The 19,051-nt window shown below is 40.1% G+C and overlaps 1 protein-coding gene across 1 annotated transcript in view; it reads right to left on the bottom strand.

The window, feature by feature from the left end:
- dock8 (dedicator of cytokinesis 8) overlaps positions 1 to 19,051 on the bottom strand; it is a 79,291-nt gene extending 60,240 nt beyond the window's left edge. Inside the window, 4 exon segments of the mRNA XM_039803798.1 lie at positions 4,420 to 4,491; positions 5,274 to 5,449; positions 10,292 to 10,391; positions 18,681 to 19,051. Of these exon segments, the coding sequence (XP_039659732.1) occupies positions 4,420 to 4,491; positions 5,274 to 5,449; positions 10,292 to 10,391; positions 18,681 to 18,733 (401 nt within the window). The 5' untranslated portion in view covers positions 18,734 to 19,051.

Raw genomic sequence — 19,051 nt, 5'->3', positions numbered from 1 at the left:
CACTTTCTGTTTGTGAAATTTACCTCAACATGAAGACCCATAGTTCTGTAATATCCAGGCACACCTGAACACACCGTTAGAAGCGTGCTTGTTTGTTTAAACCTAAACATCCCAAGTTATGAAGGATACAGATGCAGCACCATGATTAATCCATGTGAAACATATTACATTTTTATCAAACTAGGTTGGGCTGGGTGTAAAAAAGAAAATCTGGGCTAGGGTAAGTAATGATCTTATCAAACAGAATATACAGATTTCTTTGTAAGCCATAGCAATAGCGGGCGTGAGGGTTATAAGGCGTTTGTGGCAGAAGGCTGTCATATATATATATACATACAGTTCTTTGTTAATGAAGGGGAAAACATAGATATGGTAGCTTTCAATCATGTCGATTTAGCAAACTGGATAATGCAGCTGAGTCTGGCTATGTCCTGAGTCCTGTTTACCTTACCAGAAGCAGGAAGTATGCTCTTTCAGCCTTTTGCAGTGGTGTTGATTTTTGCATCCCACTTCAGATCCTGGGATATTGTGTATTCTTGAATGTGTGTCCCAGTGGTGACTACTGAGCCAAGAATATTAAAGATGATGGGTAAAGGTCCCAACTTTTCCAAACTTAAATATATTACAGAAGTTATAATTATGAAAGAGGCTATATATATTAAAGCCTACCTTTTATTTTTGCTCTCTATCAAAGAAAAATATGCTGTATGCTGTAAATCAAGGCCCAAATGCACTGAAAGCGATAATTGGCCTTAATTCTTTTTGACCTGCCTTATTTGACCTGCCTCATTAGATGCTTCTCTGGTGCACTGCAGGCATCAGATTTTAAGCGCCAACACCACAGAACCAGCAGTATTGTAAGAAAGATTGCTATTTAGGCAAAGGTTTTGTATGTTACAGATCCCCCATCAGTAGAGGCATTATACTTTTTGTGCCATAACGGACATTTAATTTTTTATATTAAGAAATATTTAAGTTGCATTCATTCATTTTCACTTTTTATAATGACTATAAGCTACAGAACAAGTTTATAGTCCAGATTATCGATACATGACCAGAGGCACCGACCCTGCACTTACAAAACAGATGCGGATAGGGTTTTTTTTTTAGTGACAGCGCGAGGTCACTAAAATTATTGTAAATATGTATGATATAGTGCTTGTTCCTCATCCTCCACTGCATCAATCCTTCCCATTTTTTCAGCTCATTTGTAAATGCCATCACAATGATTACTGGGCTTTTAAGAGAAACTTTCACTCAGTTGCCGTGACATTTTGGAATGGTTTAGGTGCACAGAAGTATGAGCTTGATTCACACGATCATATACATCCTCTCGTGTTTCACCATCAACAAAAATAAATAGAAGGCTGTTTGTAGAGCGGATCTCCGTGGCGTATACACACAACTATCATGCTGCTCTCACACCTGGTCAGTGAGACAGCGAACAAACAGAAGTAGACTAACGCTTTTGTTGCGTATTGGCCATTTAAAACATTGGGTGTACTTCAAAACGCGTGTGTCAGATGCTTTTAGTGCGTTTGGAACTTTAAGCTCAAACTTTTGCCACGGAAGCTACTGTATTGGAAGGTTACTCCTGAAAATTTAAAGAGTGCTGGAATGTGGAACGTGTGATACTTGTAGAATGGGGTTATTATCTTCTAACCTTTGCCTGTCTTTAAGGGCAGATGGAGGGTGCTCAGGGAGGGCTATTCCTGAAGTCCACAATCATCTCCAATGTCTTCTGAGCATTTAGTTACAGGTTGTTGTGGCTGCACCAGGATGCCAGCTACTTGACATCATGTCTGTAAGCTGACACATCATTGTTGGATATAAGCTTTACAGGGGGTACTGGAGGGCCAGTCAGTAGTGTACAGAGAGTAAAGCAAAGGGAGAGCAAACTGCACTGTAGGGCTCCGTGCCGAGACATGGTCAGTGAGATGTGTCCTTTCTGAGCCTCAAATGATGTTTCCTATTCGTTATTTTGGAAATATGTGGCCAGATGGGAAACCCCATCTCCAGCATAACAGTTTTGGGTTAAACTCCCACTGCGATACATCAACCAATGTGTCCCTGAGCAAGACACTTAACCCCTAGTTGCTCCAGAGGCGTGCAACCTCTGACATATGTAGCAATTGGAAGTCACTTTGGAAAAAAGCGTCCGCTAAATGACATGTAATGTAATGGAGCTGTAATCCACAAATCGAACCTTTGCAAGGTTACTAGGTCTGGTTTTATAGTTATATTAGATGAATGAGGTAATGAAGATATTAGGCACAGGCGTTTGACATGACGAAGATGTTGCATGCATGGTTAGTAGCCTATATTACCAAGTTTCTAATGTTATGAAACAAAACTATGAAGAAATAACTGAGCAAGAAGATTTATCTATTGATCTGAAGGGCCAATAGGCCTATAGTGAGGTGTGTTTTTACAGTTTCATAACCATTTGTAAATAGATTCACTAATTCACTAGTATATTTGATGGATCATCAGGATAAAAACATTTTGAAAATCAGTAATCCTATCTTGATAATTTAGATCTATAAACAGGTAACTGGCAAAGTAAATATAGTTATAGTATTATGACAGAAAGATAAACTAGCTATCTGCAATATAATTACAGTAAAATGTAACATTTAACTTAACTAAGGCAACAAGATTTGTTCATAATTCTCTTGTTGTTAGACAATGAATAGCCTCATTTTAGTTACAATTGCAAATTAAACAAAAGAAAAGCACATTCTAGGAAATGTTTAAGCAGAGATAGCTTTTTTAGGTGGAATTGAATAGGCGGTTAAATTGATTTTTATGTTAAACCACTAGATATTGATCAAATTGTAGGACTTTATTTTATGTACTGAGTTTGAGTTACTATGGCTGGGCTAACAGAAAGTTCAACTTGTATTATGCTGTAATACCATCTCTCACCAGGAGGGGCGCATCATTGACTGAGTTAAATTTTTCATTATGCTGCAATACCATTTATTACCAGGAGGGCGCATGTTCACAGAAAAGTTCACACACTTGCAATACCACCGTTTGCCAGTAGGACGTCAGCGTCTTACACACACACACATTTTCTCATGAAAACCCCCAAAGGGGACATTGGAGATATTGATACTGGGCATATCAGGAAGCTGTTTTCTATGCTTTGAGAGGGTCTGCCCGTGGGGACCCGATTTTGGTCCCCCACGGTGACGCGAGTCCCCCCGCGAGTGTGTATTCAGGTCAAGGTCCCCATCGGTATAGAAATGCGGTACACACACACACACACACACACACACACACATACACATACACATACACATACACACACACACACACACACACACACACACACACACACACACACACACACACACACACAATTACAAATAGCATGCATGGCAACTGATACACCTCTGCACTTCTAATCAAACTAGATAACAAAAGCCTTACGCAACATAGTCAGTGTAGAGTGTGTATTGTATGTGAGTGTGTGTGGGAGAGAGAGAGAGAGAGAGAGATACAGCGAGCACTACAATATATCAGACAATACAGTAGATCCCAATGTTTAATGTTTATCAGGCTCTCTCAGGCCTCTTGTTTCCTGTTTCACAGACACACAACTTCTCAGATAGTTGCACCTGTGACAGCTAAGATACTGGTGAGGGCATGGTTTTTGTTGTTGTCATGATTTTGGTGGTCTTTGGTTAAAATACTGCAGCTTGGACTACATCTGGTTTACATATCTAAATTGTAAACTCCAAAAATAGCTTTACTTTTGTAATTTTAAAAAGGTATCCCTTAAAAAGGTCCCATGGCATAAAAATTTCACTTTATGAGGTTTTTTTAACATTAATATGCATTCCCCCAGCCTGCCTAAGGTTCCCCAGTGGCTAGAAATGGCGATAGGTGTAAACCGAGCCCTGGGTATCCTGCTCTGCCTTTGAGAAAATGAAAGCTCAGATGGGACAATCTGGAATCTTGCTCCTTATGAGGTCATAAGGAGCAAGGTTATCTCCCGTTTCTCTGCTTTGCCCGCCCAGAGAATTTAGCCCACCCATGAGAGAGAGACATCATGGCTTTCAAACGAGCGAAGTGGCAGTTGGTCAAGGCCACACCCCCACCCTCCACCTTGCCACTCCCCCTCTCTCCTCAATAGCTACAGACACAGAAATGGCACATACTAAGGAAAGCTCATTGTGGGACTGGCTCTAGTGGCTGTAATTCTTCACCAAGGCTGAATTACGGGAAAGAGACTTCAGATACAGTATTAGGGGACCACTAAGGTCTATATAAAAGCATCCAAAGAGCACCATGTCATGGGACCTTTAAGGTATCTATGTAAAACCAAACAGCACATGCATGAGCTACACCACTTTGAGAGTCCTGAATATTTAGACTGTAAGTGTTGTGTTTCTGTAGGAGACAACGTACCTTCTGGAGACCAAAAGCCACGGCTGAGTATAACTCTTTACACAGTCTCTCACATGTGGATCCAACTCCAGTCTACAAAGAAAGAGACGAAGAGGATAAGAAGATACACATTCTCATGCAGACACATGCAAACATTCACAGACAACTGAAAACTTTACATTCCTCCGCTATCTTAATCTGTACTTCATGGTCAAGGTGTGGGACAAGTGAATGCTCCAAATAAACTAAGATAGCATGTGTTGGCAGAATAACTTTGCACTGACAACATTGAAGGACTTTTAAAAGAAACGATTATGTCCTCTGACATTGTAACTGTTACTTATTCTGCAACTGCAAAGATTATCCTAAGATCTATAAATCCCAGCTAAAACATTTTAACTCTACACACCTGATGTATGAGTAAATAAAAAATAAAAAACGTAATACTTTATTCAACTCGTTTTTTATCTATCTATGCTTCTGATCTTGAAATCTATGAAATGTGCCTTTTATAATGTATTTCTGTTTTTCTTTTTGCCAAGAAGCTTGTCGTACCTCAGATTTCTCGATTCGCTAGATGTACAGTGTAAGGATTAACTTTCCTACATGGACTTGAAAAGTATATTGGAATGCAAGTAAGATGTTTTTATGTGCAACGTTTACATTAAGCAATCTGCCAAAAACTTTCTAGAACATGGATTTAGTAGTTGAATGCATGAAGACTGTTGTTTGACTTTAATTCAGAGCAAGGTGCTGGCTATGGGGTGAAATATTTTCTATAACTATTCTTCTATATTTTCTTCTAAAAGCTTGCCAATTTCATTTCAGGGAGGAGTTTTTCCTCTGTGGTCAATGTCAGACATCCTGTGACCCACCCATCTTTAGGGACAGAGTGTCGAACAGTGCGACACTCCTTCTCCACCTGCTCCACCTTCAGGTCATCGTCAGGGAAGTCTCCAAGTTCCTGCATCAGGGCCGAGTCTCCACTTCTTAACTGTGACATCAGGAACTCCTCCAGGTCCAAGGGCTCCACTGCTTCATACGACTGAGGCTGCAGAATGAATAATGTATACTTTATTAATTACTTTATTAATTACAATCTTGTTATTACACACAGGCCTGAATTACACACACATGCTCAGTACCTATACATGCACTAATGGAGAGATGTCAGAGTGAGGGAGCTGCCCATGGAAAGGTGCCCCTTGGCAGTGTCCAGGAGGTGAACTAGCACCTCTCCAGCTACCAGTCCACCACCATACTTTGGTCCGTATGGGGACTTGACCCAGTAACCCTCCGGTTCCCAACCCAACTCCCTACTGACTGAGCTACTGTCACCCCGAATGGATGGAGTAAGGGAAGAATTAGGACACATAGTTCTAAATATCATGAAATGATGAACATATGTTAAGTAATGTTTGCTAAAGTGAAGTTTAAGGATCCTAACAGGGTTAGGTGGATAACCACAAGAATCGTCAGGGGAGGTTTCGTGTTAGGTTGACAAAAATAAAAGGAAATGTGGAAGATACAACAAGCAAACAACAAAATTAACAAAAGATGAATTATTTGTGAAAAGTTACAGGGTGACTAATGAGTTTGTACAGTCCATATAGTGCAGAGAAGTGCTGAGAAAAAAGAAAAAATAGGAAGGGAGGTGGGAACAGACTTGTTGAATCAAGGCTATTTTCTGATACCTCATACCGTAGAGGAAGAAAAGACTGGAGCACATACATACTGTAAATATAAACTGGCCTGTGTAAGACAGAAAGGACATTTCTTCTATGAACCTATCTTTAGACAGAAACTCTATCAGCCTCCACTCCAGAGCTACAGCAGATCAAAGGCAAAGCTGTAATCACTTTTATGTACAGTGCAAAAAGGCTGAAACTTTCATTTGAGTCTTGGAATCATTACATATTGTTCAAATCATACATCAGTCCGCACAATGAGACAAATTCCCACTGGCACATAAAGAGAAAAATAGACTTTACGGAAGGAAAAAACCCACAACTGATGAGATAACACGTCCCTTTTGTGGAGACAGCCGGGCACCACAAAAAGGACCTGGGAACTTTGATGGAGCAGGTGTTTTATAGAAAAGAGGCAGCAAACTGGGCAGACCTCCAATCTGATTACAGTAGGCAGGCTGTCGCTGATATCAGCAAAAGCTTGAAAAAAAAAAAAAAACACATTATCATACTGAGAGATTTCCTAAATAATTAAAAATATAGTCTTTTCAAAGTCACTAGGCTAAATATATACAATGCACACAATTCAGAGAGAAAATGTCTCTTAGTGCTATGCAAAAACAATATTTAAGCTTCCCACACAGGAAGCATTTGCAAACAGGTAGTGTGTGAAAGACTGAATGTGAGCAAAAGTGTGTGTAAAGGGGACAGAGAGAGAAAAAAGAAAAACACAGAGCGAAGTCAGTCGCTGGCATACACACTAACAGATAATTATACGTACACACAGAAGATGTAGAGATAACTGCAGCAACACAATGAGTCAGTGCTGTACTCAACTTTTAGAAGCAGAGCAAATTCCATTTCCCTTCAGACATGTTTTTGCACATCAATCCACCCTAAAGGATATTTTTCTCTGCTGCGCACTCAAGAGCAAATTGTACCACATGGGTTAGTATTAGCATGCAACACAAGAAGAAACAATACACAGACAGCCAGATAGAACAAGTATATCATTATAATGTTAAATGACAGGTCTACAGTATAGATGAAACCTTCAACTCCTTCTCATTTCTATAGTGGAGGCGTTAACTTCAACAATGGCAGCATTCTCTACATGTGCATTTCTCTGGCTCTCTGTCTCAAAGTTTCAACAATCACTGTGGCATGGCCTCCTTTTGTTGTTTAGTATGGAGGCTAACAAAAACAAATGAATGCAAATCGATGCATTCCTGTGATCAGCACCTGCTGTTCTGTGTGGTCATGAGAGAAGCTAGCAAGAAAATACCTCTCCTTACCAAATCAAAAGCCAGACTTTCTATCAGCTTACTCATTGGTGGTTATAAAAGTGATGCCTTTGCAACTAGAATGAGAATGGAGATTGTTTTTAGCTGCAGGAAGCATTGCAATCTACAACTGACACAATTCTGTGCAGACACATGCAACAATAAATTAAAAAAATATATATATTTTTTAATGTAATTACACATTTCTAAAGCCAATAACCGTTATATATATATATACCGCTGTAGGAGCCTTCTTTAAGCAGCATCCATCCATCTACCAACATCACTGTTCTCAATGTGCATTGGCAAACATGAGCAGGGACGGAAAACAGACATGTAAAGAAGTCACGACACACAATGCTCTTGCAAAATACATCCACATTTAACCTGAATCACACTATTTACGACAATCAAGTTGACCAATAATCTCATTCTTAAGTCTCACTAAAGGACAGCTGTGTTTATACAGAGATTGGAGACTTACCGTGATGAAAACCCGACCATAAAAAAAGGAAGCGTACAAAATGGCGCACTCCGGATATAGGAACCTACAGTGTGCACCTACTGACGCTGAGTGGTTTTTGTTGAATCTAAGCCACAACGCAGTGCACAGATCCTCTTTAAATTGATCCTCATATTCCTAGAAGCTAGGAACTCCAGTAGATCAGAGAGGAAACAATCAGCATTACCAAAAGTGTTTGTAGCTAATCAAAATGAATGTTTAAGTTAAGCCTGACCGTTTAAACCAGCAAGATGTTTTGACAGCAGTTTTGAGCATTCAGGCAAAGTGTATTGCAGTTTAGAGTTGAAAGGGAGAAACCACAAGATGTTAGAGGAAGTGACATCAAGCAAGGCGTCCCTCCATCAACCGATGTTTCAACAGACAGGAACAGAAACTACAGGCATACACACAAGCGTGCATGCTGCTTATATACACACACACACACACACACACACACACACACACACACACACACACACACACACACACACACACACACACACACACACACACACACACACACACACACACACACACACACACACACACACACACACACACACACACACACACACACACACACACACACGCTCAAAAACACATGCGGCAGGGCGACCTCTAGCTCACCCAGTAAGAGCGTGCGCCCCATGTAGGCTGAGTCCTTTGTAGCGGCCCGGGTTCGAATCCGACCTGCGGCCCTTTGCTGCATGTCATCCCCTCTCTTTCTCTCCCCCTTTCCTGTGTATCCACTGTCACTGTCGATTAAAGGGAAAAGCCCCACATAATAAAAAAAAACACACATGTGGCTTTTCCTCTTAATCTCTCAATTTGTATATTAAATTTACAGCAGCGATCACTCAACATTCCTTATATTTAGGTGCTAAAAATAGCAGGAGAGTAATAGAGAGGGAGAACTGTGATAATCAACAATGTGATCCGCGTCACAACTGCAACAACAAACATCCCTCCCTCACCCGTTTCCTAGACGCAACTGCTGAATAATGGGAAACTATCATCCCGGGAGATTATAGTATTAAAACCCCTCTCCTGCATCCCAAATCCCACCATATTAAAGATTTGCCTGTATAAGCTGCAAGGTAAGCAGGCCTCATCCAGTGCCTGTCGGTAGCCAAGGCACTGACCCATTTCCCAAGCAGGTTAGAGATTAGCCGTGTTGCATGCTACAAGCAGTGGTGGGATGGACGGTCCAAGTACTCCTCCTCAAACCCTGTCAGCTGACGAGCTCAAGGATCATCACTGGCTAAGTATCAAAGGGCTTCAGCTCAGTTAGTCCTGCACAGAGATATGTCAGGGGATTTGGTGCCTGAGAGCTTTAGAAAACTTTACATAAATGAGAGCGACATAGGACGGTAGAGAGAGAAGAAATGTGAGGAAAAAACAGAAATACAAGAAAGCGGGAAGACTGACAAGGGAATACATGAATGTGGGAGGCAGAGACAGGTTCAGAGGGTACCACAGAGAGACTAAGAGTGCAGTGGGAACAAATCCCTGCAAAGGATTACTGTGCATCATCCTGTCTGCTTGCTTGAGAGTGCAGGAATCACTCTAACTGTTTGATAGGCTTCATCTGAAGAGGCAAGAAAACAACCTCATGTCATAATGGTATTCAACTCTGCAAGAACTTAGGGATACTAGGTTTTCTAAACCATGTTAAATCAAAGAACAGTGTCAGCCTGGATTCACCAGAAGCATGTTAAGCCGTGACTGAGTTCTCATCTCATCTATTGTAAGAGAAAGAAAGATTCTTCCTTCAAAAAAATAAAGAAAACTCAGCTCTTTTTCAGAAATGCAGGCAGCTGTTATGTTAACTTATGTTGTGGTAGACAGTTCTATGAATCAAATTATAATCTTCGAGACTACACACTACACTGAGTCAGACATTCTCAGCACTAATGACAGTAAAGAGGATGTGAAGAAGATATCCTTAGCGCTTTGGTGATGTAAGCATAAATACTAAGGCTTTGTGAGTGCAGTATTAGAGGAAACCACTCCACTGACCTTATAGTCACAGAATTTCTCCTCAACAAGCAAACATCACAAGTATTAGGTGAAGTAGCATTATAAACAGCATTCATTTTTAGTCTGCTTACATACCTTAAACACCACGTTTCATGTTAGACAGCTGGATAAGTAACTATGTACATAAAAAAGGACATTTGTCATTTGAAAATGTCAACATTTTAACATTATTTAAGTTAAAAAATGTCTCACATTGCTTCCTTTCCTTTCTGAAACCTGCCTGCAGCTAGTGGCACATGATAGCTCAAATGCAAACAACTACAAACTTGTTTTTCTAGGTAGCGGTGAATCCAACAAAAATACATATCCTGGATAATACTTGCCAGGTAAAAATGACTAAATTCCAAAAGCCAATGCATCTTTTTATGAAGGGAACTCACCACAGTTAGGTACACTGAGGCCGAAGCGTTGGAGTTGGTTCGGCTGTGTTGAGGGCCATAGTTCCCATTGAACTGTCGTCTGATCTCTGCAGAAGAGTGCCTGGAACATAACACATACATATTCATAAGGTTTTGTGTTCAGGAGGCAGAGAATAATAGTTACATAATAGGATAATTAGTACACAAGTATATCATATTTGTGCGCTATTTGAATTAATATTTCTACAGAAACAGACTTCAAAACATCTACAGCCTCATGTAAAATCATAGCTTTTTTCTACAATTCCACCAACATGCACACAGTGTATCTTAATAAGAGATGCAACAGCAATTCTACCATTGTTCCTACTTGGATTAGTTTGAATTGGTCAGTCATGGTGATTCCATTCAAACTATTGTTAGCTCTCTACAGAAGCACATCTCTAATGGCTGTGTAAAGGCTTTGTCAGGCTGGCAGCCATACAGGCAGTGGAGTAAATATGGTGTCCTGATTTAAGGGTCAGACTAAGCAGGAAATCAACATGACATAGGAATGGAGTAGTATTCAAATATACTGGATAGTTGGGTATGATATGTATGTGTCTGTGTGTGTGTTTAGCTGTAGCCCTCTCCAAAAAGAAGGGAGAACAGAGGATGACAAGAACAAAGGCAGTGTCCCAATTTGTTGCACGCATTTCATCTCTATGCGACGCTGTGCTAATGCACTGCCTATTTCTTTGTAATTAATCTACCCTATCGTTTGGGCCCTAACAAACTCTATACAATGCCTGCTTTATTCTCTGCGGTTCATTGATGAAAGCCCAGTTTTGTGTGTAAAAGCCTGTGTATGTGTATTTACTATTTGTGTTCAAATTGCTCATATTTGTAAGTATTTCTGCATGTGCAAGTGTCAAAAACAAGTTTACTGTAACATTGCCACACAGGGAAGATTTAGAGGGCTAAGACTTAAGTAAATGGGTCACATTGCCGACTGCATTCCCTGTGGTCAATCTCATGGGTTCATTAAGTCCCCATAGCTATTGTTACGACAGCCCTGTTACTAATTACCACCACAAACCAATAAACACCCGTGTGGAATCCCTGCATGTCAAAACCACTGAGGCGGCAGAGTCATGAAGCATGTAAAGTCTGTGAGACAGCTTCATGCAAACAGCTGAAAAAAAAAAAATATCATTAATGTACTGAAACAACACTGAATCACCAAACCTGTTTGATTTCCATAAAAGCTGCTTAATATTCCATGTCCACACATAATAATACAAAACTCTCTTTTTGAGTCTGGCATTCAAGCACATTCTGTTAATAACATTGTAACGCCCCTCCTGTCAATCACATAACATGCTGAGTCAATACAATAACGGAACACCAGGAAAGGTTAAGGCATGGGTGGGAGAGCAGTAAACAAATATACACAATGAGCAAAGTCCAGAACTGCAGCACCATTTTATTTAAACACACAGCTGCTCCACGCTCATTTCAAACGTATTACAGAAATACATGGCTGCAAACGGCATGAAAGAAAAATTTCATGAAGCACATTACAACACACAAATGCATGCTGATTTCCACAAGGAGCAGCCACAGACAGACACACAGAGGTGTGCCTGGCCACATTATCAACTTGTATTAGATTATCAATATCAACAACTGTTCCGTTACTGTCACTGTTAACCTACACAGTTCACAACATATATTTAACCCTTATATAACCCTCAGAAAGTAGACCTCAGTCTGAAGGAGCGGTGCAGGTGCACAACACACATATTCTGTACAAACACTCACACCTGATAGCTGCTTATTACAACCACAATCATCCAATGCACATAAACAACCTAAATTCTCTTCAGAGAAACTAAAATATCACGATATTTTTGAGCAAATACATCAATATTGTGGCGACATTGTAGGGCTGACTATTGTTGCTTTCACAAAATATTTACACAATGATATTTTTGATAAATAATTATCAGTAATGTAGATATAATGACTAAGTGGGTAAAGGCAAATGATAGAACAGCTTGAACAGTGTGGTAAGTTCAGAAAATTGCAGCACTTTACGGTATGGGTTGGTATGCCTGAGCTTTGTCTCCAAACTGCCATTAAAAGATATAGAGGGAGGGCACATGTTAGTGTGAGTGGCTGTCGGCTCAGTCTGCACACAGGGCAAGGCATGATTCTTTTGATGTCAAGTTATGAGAAGGTTTTACAGGGTTTAAATTGCACTGGGTACAAGCTCAATACACCCACCAGACAATCTGCCCTTGAGCAAGAATAGGCATTACAAGGAGCATCTCAGCACATTCCTTTTAGACATTAGCGTAAAAAGTGGGCATTTGAAGTAGGGCTGGGCAATATATCTATATTATATCGATATACAAGACTAGATATTGTCTTCAATTTTAGGATATCGTAATATCACATTAAAGAACATACATTATATAAAGTAATATTTCCATATGCACACATTCATGCACATTCTGTCTGCTCACTCGCATACAATGACACATATTCAGAGCCTGTCTATAAAAAGACCAGGCAAGTAAAAAAGTAATCAGCTCTTGCCAGCAGACATTATTTTAACACTAGTAGAAAAACAGCTTGTCACAGCACACAGCATATGTCATTCTATTTATCGGGCCTGTGTCTTGGCATCCTTTGTGACATAAAACCAAAGCTGTTCTTGTCAGGAAAACAATAAGCAAAGCTTTGGATTTTGGTGATTCTGCTGAAATGATAGAAAAAGCAGCTTGTGTCATAAGCCTGGTATAAAGCAATGTCTTGATAATATTTTTTTTTACTGAAACCACTAAGACTGAACAAGTTACAAAATCTCATAATGGATCAACCCAGAGACTGAATAGGCAAGGTTCAATAAAACATATAGTAACAAACAGCTGCTATTACAGTTGACTGCTTTGGTCTTGAAAGCAGCTCTGTGGTTGGTGTGCCTCATCAGGCACAGGGTCTTTAGATCGGACATCTCTGAGAATGCCCAAAAGGCATATTCCTCAACACCACTTTTTCAGTGTGTGTGTGTGTGTGTGTGTGTGTGTGTGTGTGTGTGTGTGTGTGTGTGTGTGTGTGTGTGTGTGTGTGTGTGTGGGGGGAATAGTGGAAAGCGGAAAGTTGAAATACTTATTTTCGTAACAATCAAGTATCAAAAACTGAGGAGAACACGCTGTTGGATGCTGTCCTCCTTTCCTACTCTTTCTTCAATGCCTAACGAATCTCTCTTTCTCTCCCTGACCCTGTCTTTCTGCTTGAGCAGCACTGGTTGAAGCCTGAAAATATTGTAAACAAATTAATAACATAACTAATTACACTGGTCGGACTGCTCAGCTCTGTTTCAGACTGATACCTCCGGTTCAGGCTGGTCCTCATCCTCAACACGTGCCTTTTTCAGACGCGGAAAATACTTTTCAATACTCATCTGGATTGAAGCAGCAAATATTCAGTGTAAGAGTAAAAAAATGACATAACATTATTTATAATAAGTTTATTTGATTCACAGCTGCTACATATATTGTTTTGACCTCGACAACCCAACTGCATTTTACCGCAAACTTGCGACTAGTTAACTTTCTAAAGCAGGCACAATCGCTTGTTTGCTAAGAGTCGGGTCGGGACTCCAACATTAACACACTGACAACATTGTATTCAGAATATAAAATATTTTTATAGCACTTTTTAATGTGCGATTGTGTAAAGGTGTTCACGAGATACCAACCTTTCGTGAACTTGTGAATTTCGGCAGCCGTCTTTCTCTCGTTTTGATGGAGACAGACGCTGTGTGCACGCATCTGTGTGTGTGTGTGTGAGAGAGAGACGCGTGAGCGACAGAGAGATGGAGGAGAGCAGGGAAAGGAAATGCAGCTGAAGGAATACGCTGCGTGTTTTAAATAGCGTTAAAAAACAAAAACAAAACACAATATGTGGCGGCCGGTGTTGATTGTATGGCGCACCGCCACAAATTAGTCTATGTGTGGGAAACACTGGCTACTGGGGAGTCGTGGGAGAGCCAGAATTAAAAACTGACAGAAAACTCCAGCTATAAATCAGGACTAACGACACATTAGGCACACTGATAAAACACATAAACACTCAACACAATTTTTGGCACTATTATCCTGTTGTTTGTTTGTATGAGAGCTTTGTAATGTATATCATAAATCATATGATGCACATCAATTACAGCAACTACAGCATTACTATGTCATGTCATAGCACTGATTAGTATAATTATTCATCATAAATCCATTTTTGGATGATTACTTATTTCATTATTTTAATTGTTACTAGGCAACAAAGCAATTTTGGAGGTAAAAAAATAACATTAGATTAACCAAACTTTAATAGTTATCAGCTGTAAAACAGGCATATATATTTGGTTTTCTTCACAGATCAATGGCTATGATATTGTGATCATAACCATGGACCTTGTGTATCCACTGTCACACTGTGCTAATTAGATCATCCTGTATGAGCAAGGAAACACATATTCTCTTATTCAAAGACAATGAAAAATGCCAGATGGCCAAAACATTTTCATAACTCATCGGAATAAAATAACATTTGATAAAGCAGCTTTGTGTGTGACCCCATTATTTCAAGAATTTATGAGCTGTCAAACATACCTCTAATCTGTCAGTGATGCTGTTAGACTTACTTTAATGTTAATATGATCAGCTGCCTGCTTTTATGTTCCTGACATTACAATTATATACACTGCAGCATGCTAAAGGATTGTACCTGCACAAAGTCTGGCTGATTTCTGAGCGGTCTCAAGACTCCCTGGGTAAAAATTCTCATTGTGGGTTCCAGAGTGAAAACCTTTTATTATCCCCTCCCTATAGAAAGAGGTTGGCCCCTTTTTGTAACTGCATGCTGTCTATGGCAGGCCTGCACTTGCTGTGTGTGCATATGGTGTGTTCCTGTCAGCATTTCTGGAATCATTGGCCAAGCATTACTTCAATAAAACACTGCTCTAAAAATGGAGTTACAATGCTTCTCATGGCTACATTTCAGATTAATAACCCCCCCCCCCCCTCCCAGATAGACAAATCTATAATTATTATATAATTATCTGCATTTACTCCTTGTGACGTGACTCCCACCACCAGGGATGCTGCTCAGCCAGATAGTCTAATTATCCCTATTATAATCATTATTATTAAGTCAAGCCACTAGAGGTAGGTGGCTCCTTTAGCTTCTCCCTTCTGCTTTCTCAAATAAGTAATTTCTCCCTCAACTGAGCCAAAAAGAAACAGGAAAACAGAGAGCAGTGTACATGGCAAGAAGAGGAAAGCAGACCAAAGGGATGCCCCCACTGTGTGTCTCATACTATCATATGTCTCCAGACTTAATGGGTCTTACTGCTATCAGGATCATCACTGCTCAGCTTCCTGTCAGAGGGAGGCACGCACAAACACAGCAGTCATTTAGCAAGACTGGGGTCACAGCAGCTCCAACCAACAACAAAAAAGTGACAGAAGGATACTTTAAACACAACTTATAGCTGAGTTTGAATGCTTTAACCACAGGGCGAGTCATTTATTAAAAGTTATTTGGGAAGCTACATGCGTCTTTTTGAAACGCTACCCAACTCATCACTCAATGGCCCACCAACAGCCATGAGGGTTAACAGATGTCATTAACCAGAGCCGACGGGAAATCAGATGTAACTCAATCCGGATACCCCTGCCACTAAGGAGTATTGAACAACAGAGGCCCCACGTCCACAGATGTCCTCACACCTGTTACCATATGCTAGTAAGTAACATGTTCAGCGGTAGAATATTAAGTGTTCAGCTACCATCGATCTTCTCACCAAAAGTGAACACTGTGCTGCTCTACTATGTTTTGCATTTTTGACTGACATATTCTCACACCTCTTTTCCATTCCCTTTTTTATGTGCTAAGGAAGAAACACATATTTCCTGATTTAAAACTGCCATGAACAAAAAAAAATAAAAAATGAAGTGAAACCCAGCGACATAGTGTCCACAGCGTGCAGGATTTCCTTTACACTCCATCCTGATAGACAGAGGAATCGCTCGTAAGCACATATAGAATATTTAGGGGTGCATAAAACAACAGTCCTTATTTAACCCTGAAGTAACACCTCTACAAATATGAGACATATTAGTTTGCGTTGCAATTAACAGGTTTTCCATCCTGCTACATATTGTATACTTAGTTTCAAATTGTGACCACTGTTCCTCTTTGTCACTGCGGTTTGTTTGTGTCTGGCTTTTGTTGCCATGATCATCTAGGTTGTTTCGCCTCATAGACTAAACTTGCAGTTTGTTTGACCATGTAATCACAATGCCAGCGGGTCTGGCCATGGGACCTTTGTTGCATATCATCCCTCCTCTCTCTCCCTTCATTTCCTGTCACTTTTCAACTTTCCAATATCATAATAAAGTCAAAAATGCTGAAAATAATCACACATGTCAAAGTACTGATTGTCTGATCTTTTTAATAGCTTACGCTACCTGGCATTGGACCTAACATGACCCACGTCTGAGTCCACCTCAGAGTCCATTTCCATGAGGTTTTGACATTATTTCGGTACCTAACATGTGCTGTACATAACATTACAACACAACACAAAAAAGATGCCATATATTAAATATTTTTCATTCAATGTTGCTGAGCTGACAATATAAAAAAACGATTTATGTTAAAAACAAACATAATTCCCTCACTACAACTAGAAATCACTGTCAGCTAATGTGAATTGTGTCTCTTGTATCACTTACTGGCTGTACTGTTTTGCAACCACACATTTCACAACATCATGCTTTGCTACAGCACAGCATCTTCTAACCCCTCCGCTGGCTCATCACTAGATTCAAGCTGTGACCCAACATCCCTCACATCTCTCAGCAGCTGAGCTCAGCTCTGCACAGCACAGCACAGCAAGGATCCATGATTTCTCCTTGCTATTAAAAACAAGAGGACGGTGCATTCACTGTTGTGGTAGATGGAGGATTTTACTCTCACAAAAGAAAACATTAAAAACCACTAGATGCTTTGGACTAGAGCTGAAACGACCAGACATCAATCAGCAAATTTTAGATTATCAATTAACCTCTTAAATCATTTATTTGCTGGTTTTAGCTTTTCAAATGTGAGGATTTGTTGCCTTTCTCTGCTTTATATAATTGTAAATTGAATAGTTGTTAGACTGCTGTTGGACAAAACATACAATTTCAACACGTCATCTTGAGTACTAGGATATTATGATTGACATTTTTCACTGTATTCTTAAATTTTATAGACAAAACAAATCATCAAATAAATAGCTAGCAGATTAATCAATAATAAAAAACAAAAGAAGAAAATTTTTTGCATGACTGCATCAGTGGTGATTCATTAAAATCCCTTATGCAAGAAATTTGTTTTTTTATTTAAATATTAATTTTCATCCAAGTTACAAAGTTTTAGATGTACACTTACTGTATGGGGGCTTTTTGTGTGTGTGTGGGGTGGGGGTGGGGGGGGAGTGCTTTAAATAGAGCATCAACAGGGATTGAAACAGTGCCTTTTGTGTACAATGAAAAATAAAATAAATGTGAGGGTAAACAATTTGCCTCCTCATCATCCACCATCCTAAATTTGATCAAAACTAATCTCTCCACCTCCACAATGGGAATGAACCATCATGCACAGTTAAACTGCTGCAACATCACACATAAAATGTTCAAAAAGCCACTCAGTTTGATCTGCACATTCTGTACTGGAGAAGCTTTATATGCCGGTGCATGCTAATCATAGGAAGTAGCCTGTTAGTCTATTTGTTTTAAAGGAGTCCTACTACTGAGAAGGCATGGCACACAATAGACTTCCATGTATATACTTCCTCCACACCTGGCCAGTGTAACAGCAGGAACTATGACCACATCCCTTACTCATTTATAGCAGCTCTAAGGGCTAGTCAGACATTATGCACCACAGGAAATGATCATATAACAAAATACTAGATATAGAATCAGCATCCTCACGAGGAGGAAATGACACTGATAAAATACAGATTGGTCAAGTTAGCTTCAGCGTTGTGTCTCCACTTCTGAGTCTTAGTTTAGCTATGTAAATAATGCGCCAACCAGAAGTTAACTGTCCTTTAATATTTCTCATGGGGAAGTTACAAATAAAAAAGTTGGCTTTTTATTATCCTCCAGGCTGCCTTTTTTTTCCGGGACAGAGTGAACTAACCTGCAGCATTAACATTCACAACATGTGGCTGCCTGCCCCAATGTGGAAACCCCTCTAACTGTCAAGACAGAGCTCCTACCCATTTCTCCGGGGAGGTACCAAGAGTTCACAATCACGCCTAAAACTAACCCCGATAGCAAAACAACCAGAGCTAACCTACAGACATTTTTACCTGTTGATTTTAAGAGCGAAAGCCCGTCGCTCCGCGCTGTTCAGAGAAGCCATATGCGAGTCTCAAGTCCAGTTCAGCGGCGTTGGCTCTGTTGTTTTCCTGCGGTCTCGCCGCCTCGCTTCTTCTCCTCGCTAAAGCTCAACTGTCATGTCAACACTCATCTTGGTTGGGTGACGGAAGCAGCTTTCCTGGGTGTAAACTTCCGCATTTGATTACAGCCGTCCCGTCACGCGCCATGCGTCCATGGATGTATTAAGAGAACCCGTAGAGAGAGAGAGAGAGAGAGAGAGAGAGAGAGAGAGAGAGAGAGAGAGAGAGAGAGAGGCGCGATTGGTGGGAGGGGATGATGATGGGACAGGCTGGATGAGACA

This window comes from Perca fluviatilis, chromosome 6 (assembly GCF_010015445.1).
Source record: "Perca fluviatilis chromosome 6, GENO_Pfluv_1.0, whole genome shotgun sequence".
Classification (NCBI taxonomy): Eukaryota; Metazoa; Chordata; class Actinopteri; order Perciformes; family Percidae; genus Perca; species Perca fluviatilis.
The sequence above is the reverse complement of the archived record's forward strand: the minus strand, read 5'-3'. Positions and strand labels throughout refer to the sequence as shown.